We start from the raw sequence: 1,540 nt of genomic DNA on the forward strand, positions 1-1,540 counted from the left end.
AAAAATCGTAGAGGGAGACCAAGAGATGAATACACTAAGCAGATTCAGAAGGATGTAGGTTTCAGTAGGTACTGGGAGATGAAGAAGCTTGCACAGGATAGAGTAGCATGGAGAGCTGCATCAAACCAGTCTCAGGACTGAAGACCACAACAGATAAATCGTCTGGACAGAAAAGTGAAGTAACTAATTATTAAGCTGCAATCCAAAGAATGTGGGATGTTATTGTGTGTTTCGTGAACGTAACGAATATCTGAATGAAGGAATCATAACCATAACGAAAGTTAAAAAGTGTCTAGTCATGTTTTCAATCCGATTAATATTGAATAAATCATGTGGATAAAAACGCGAAATAGGAAGAAATTAAAGTGTTTCGTATTTTTATAAAATCCAATGAATTGTACATAATTCATGTGGGCAGAAACTGAGAATTTAAGGTGGTTCTGAAGATAATTCCGAAGGTTGCTAGAAACATTAAGCCATCTAGTTCCATTTAATTTTGCCTTCGTGTTGTAAATCAACTAAGAAAGATAGTGAAATATTTCAGACTATCTTCAAGGATCTGCTCGAAAGTTCTCTCATCTCCGTTAGAGTCCATGCTCAGAACGACGTACACGCTAGCAACACCGGACAGTAGGACAATGAAAGCACATAAACAAATAACAATGCAGATTCAAGACGCACACAACAGTCGATATATACAGAATGCACACAACAGACGATAGGACAACTCGTGAAACTCATGATGACGCGCGCCTACGTCACTATGACGTAGGGCTCTCCTCACCTAGCGTGAGATGAATGCTACCCTAAGTTGGCACCCACCTTTCCCCGGCGGTCTCTGCTATCTGGACTCCCAGGTTGCCGTAGCGGTCGTAGATCCTCCTGCGGTCGGGATGTCCTAGGACGCTGTAGGCGCGCCTCGCCTGGTGGTACCTCTCCACGGCCTGCGGGTCGTGATGGTGCCTGCGGGGGTGGAGGATGCTCATCTGGTGCCGGTACGCCCTCTGGATCTCCTCTGACGAAGCACCCCTCGCTACGCCCAGCGAGTCGTACAAGGAGGTCCCGATGCGTTGGCTCGTGCGCTGACGAGCTGTCCGCTGACGAGGCATACGGTAGGGTCCGCGGACTGCCCTCCTGCGGTGCTTCACTCCAGCGATACGCATCTCGCTCGCCTCATCTCCGTCAGAACGCGGATTTGTTTGTTTGTTGTCGCAGCGCGACAGTTGAACGCTACCATAGAGTAAATATCTCTGGAGAGAGCATTCACACGCGCAGAACAAATTTTGTGTTGTCAACATACATTGCCGGCCTGGTCACCTGTTCTCGGGACGTCGTGTGTTTGTCCGTATAGCGCCCTGTATATTTCGAATGTCACTACATCCCTAGTACAGACGGATTCTTTTCGTACGTGTCGTGGATTATTTACATATGTTGCGCAGATATTTTAACAGTATCCATGTGATACCGGGAATAAACCGGCTACGTAACTTTTAAGGGCAAGTGATATTGCATTCTGCTTCTTTGCGATAGGTGTCACAGT

At 46.6% G+C, this 1,540-nt stretch overlaps 1 protein-coding gene across 1 annotated transcript; it reads right to left on the reverse strand.

Annotated features, from left to right (window-relative positions):
- Window positions 1–806: 806 nt before the first annotated feature.
- On the reverse strand, window positions 807–1,163 carry LOC124716696 (dnaJ homolog subfamily C member 5B-like). Its single transcript, XM_047243237.1, has one exon. The coding sequence runs from the start codon at window positions 1,161–1,163 to the stop codon at window positions 807–809; it is 357 nt and encodes a 118-aa protein (XP_047099193.1).
- Between the last annotated feature and the right edge of the window lie 377 nt (window positions 1,164–1,540).

This window comes from Schistocerca piceifrons, chromosome 9 (assembly GCF_021461385.2).
Source record: "Schistocerca piceifrons isolate TAMUIC-IGC-003096 chromosome 9, iqSchPice1.1, whole genome shotgun sequence".
In the NCBI taxonomy this organism is placed as follows: Eukaryota; Metazoa; Arthropoda; class Insecta; order Orthoptera; family Acrididae; genus Schistocerca; species Schistocerca piceifrons.

Excerpts from the sequence above, each read along its gene's own strand:
- LOC124716696 (XM_047243237.1), bottom strand. The coding sequence starts at position 1,163 with ATGCGTATCGCTGGAGTGAAGCACCGCAGGAGGGCAGTCCGCGGACCC.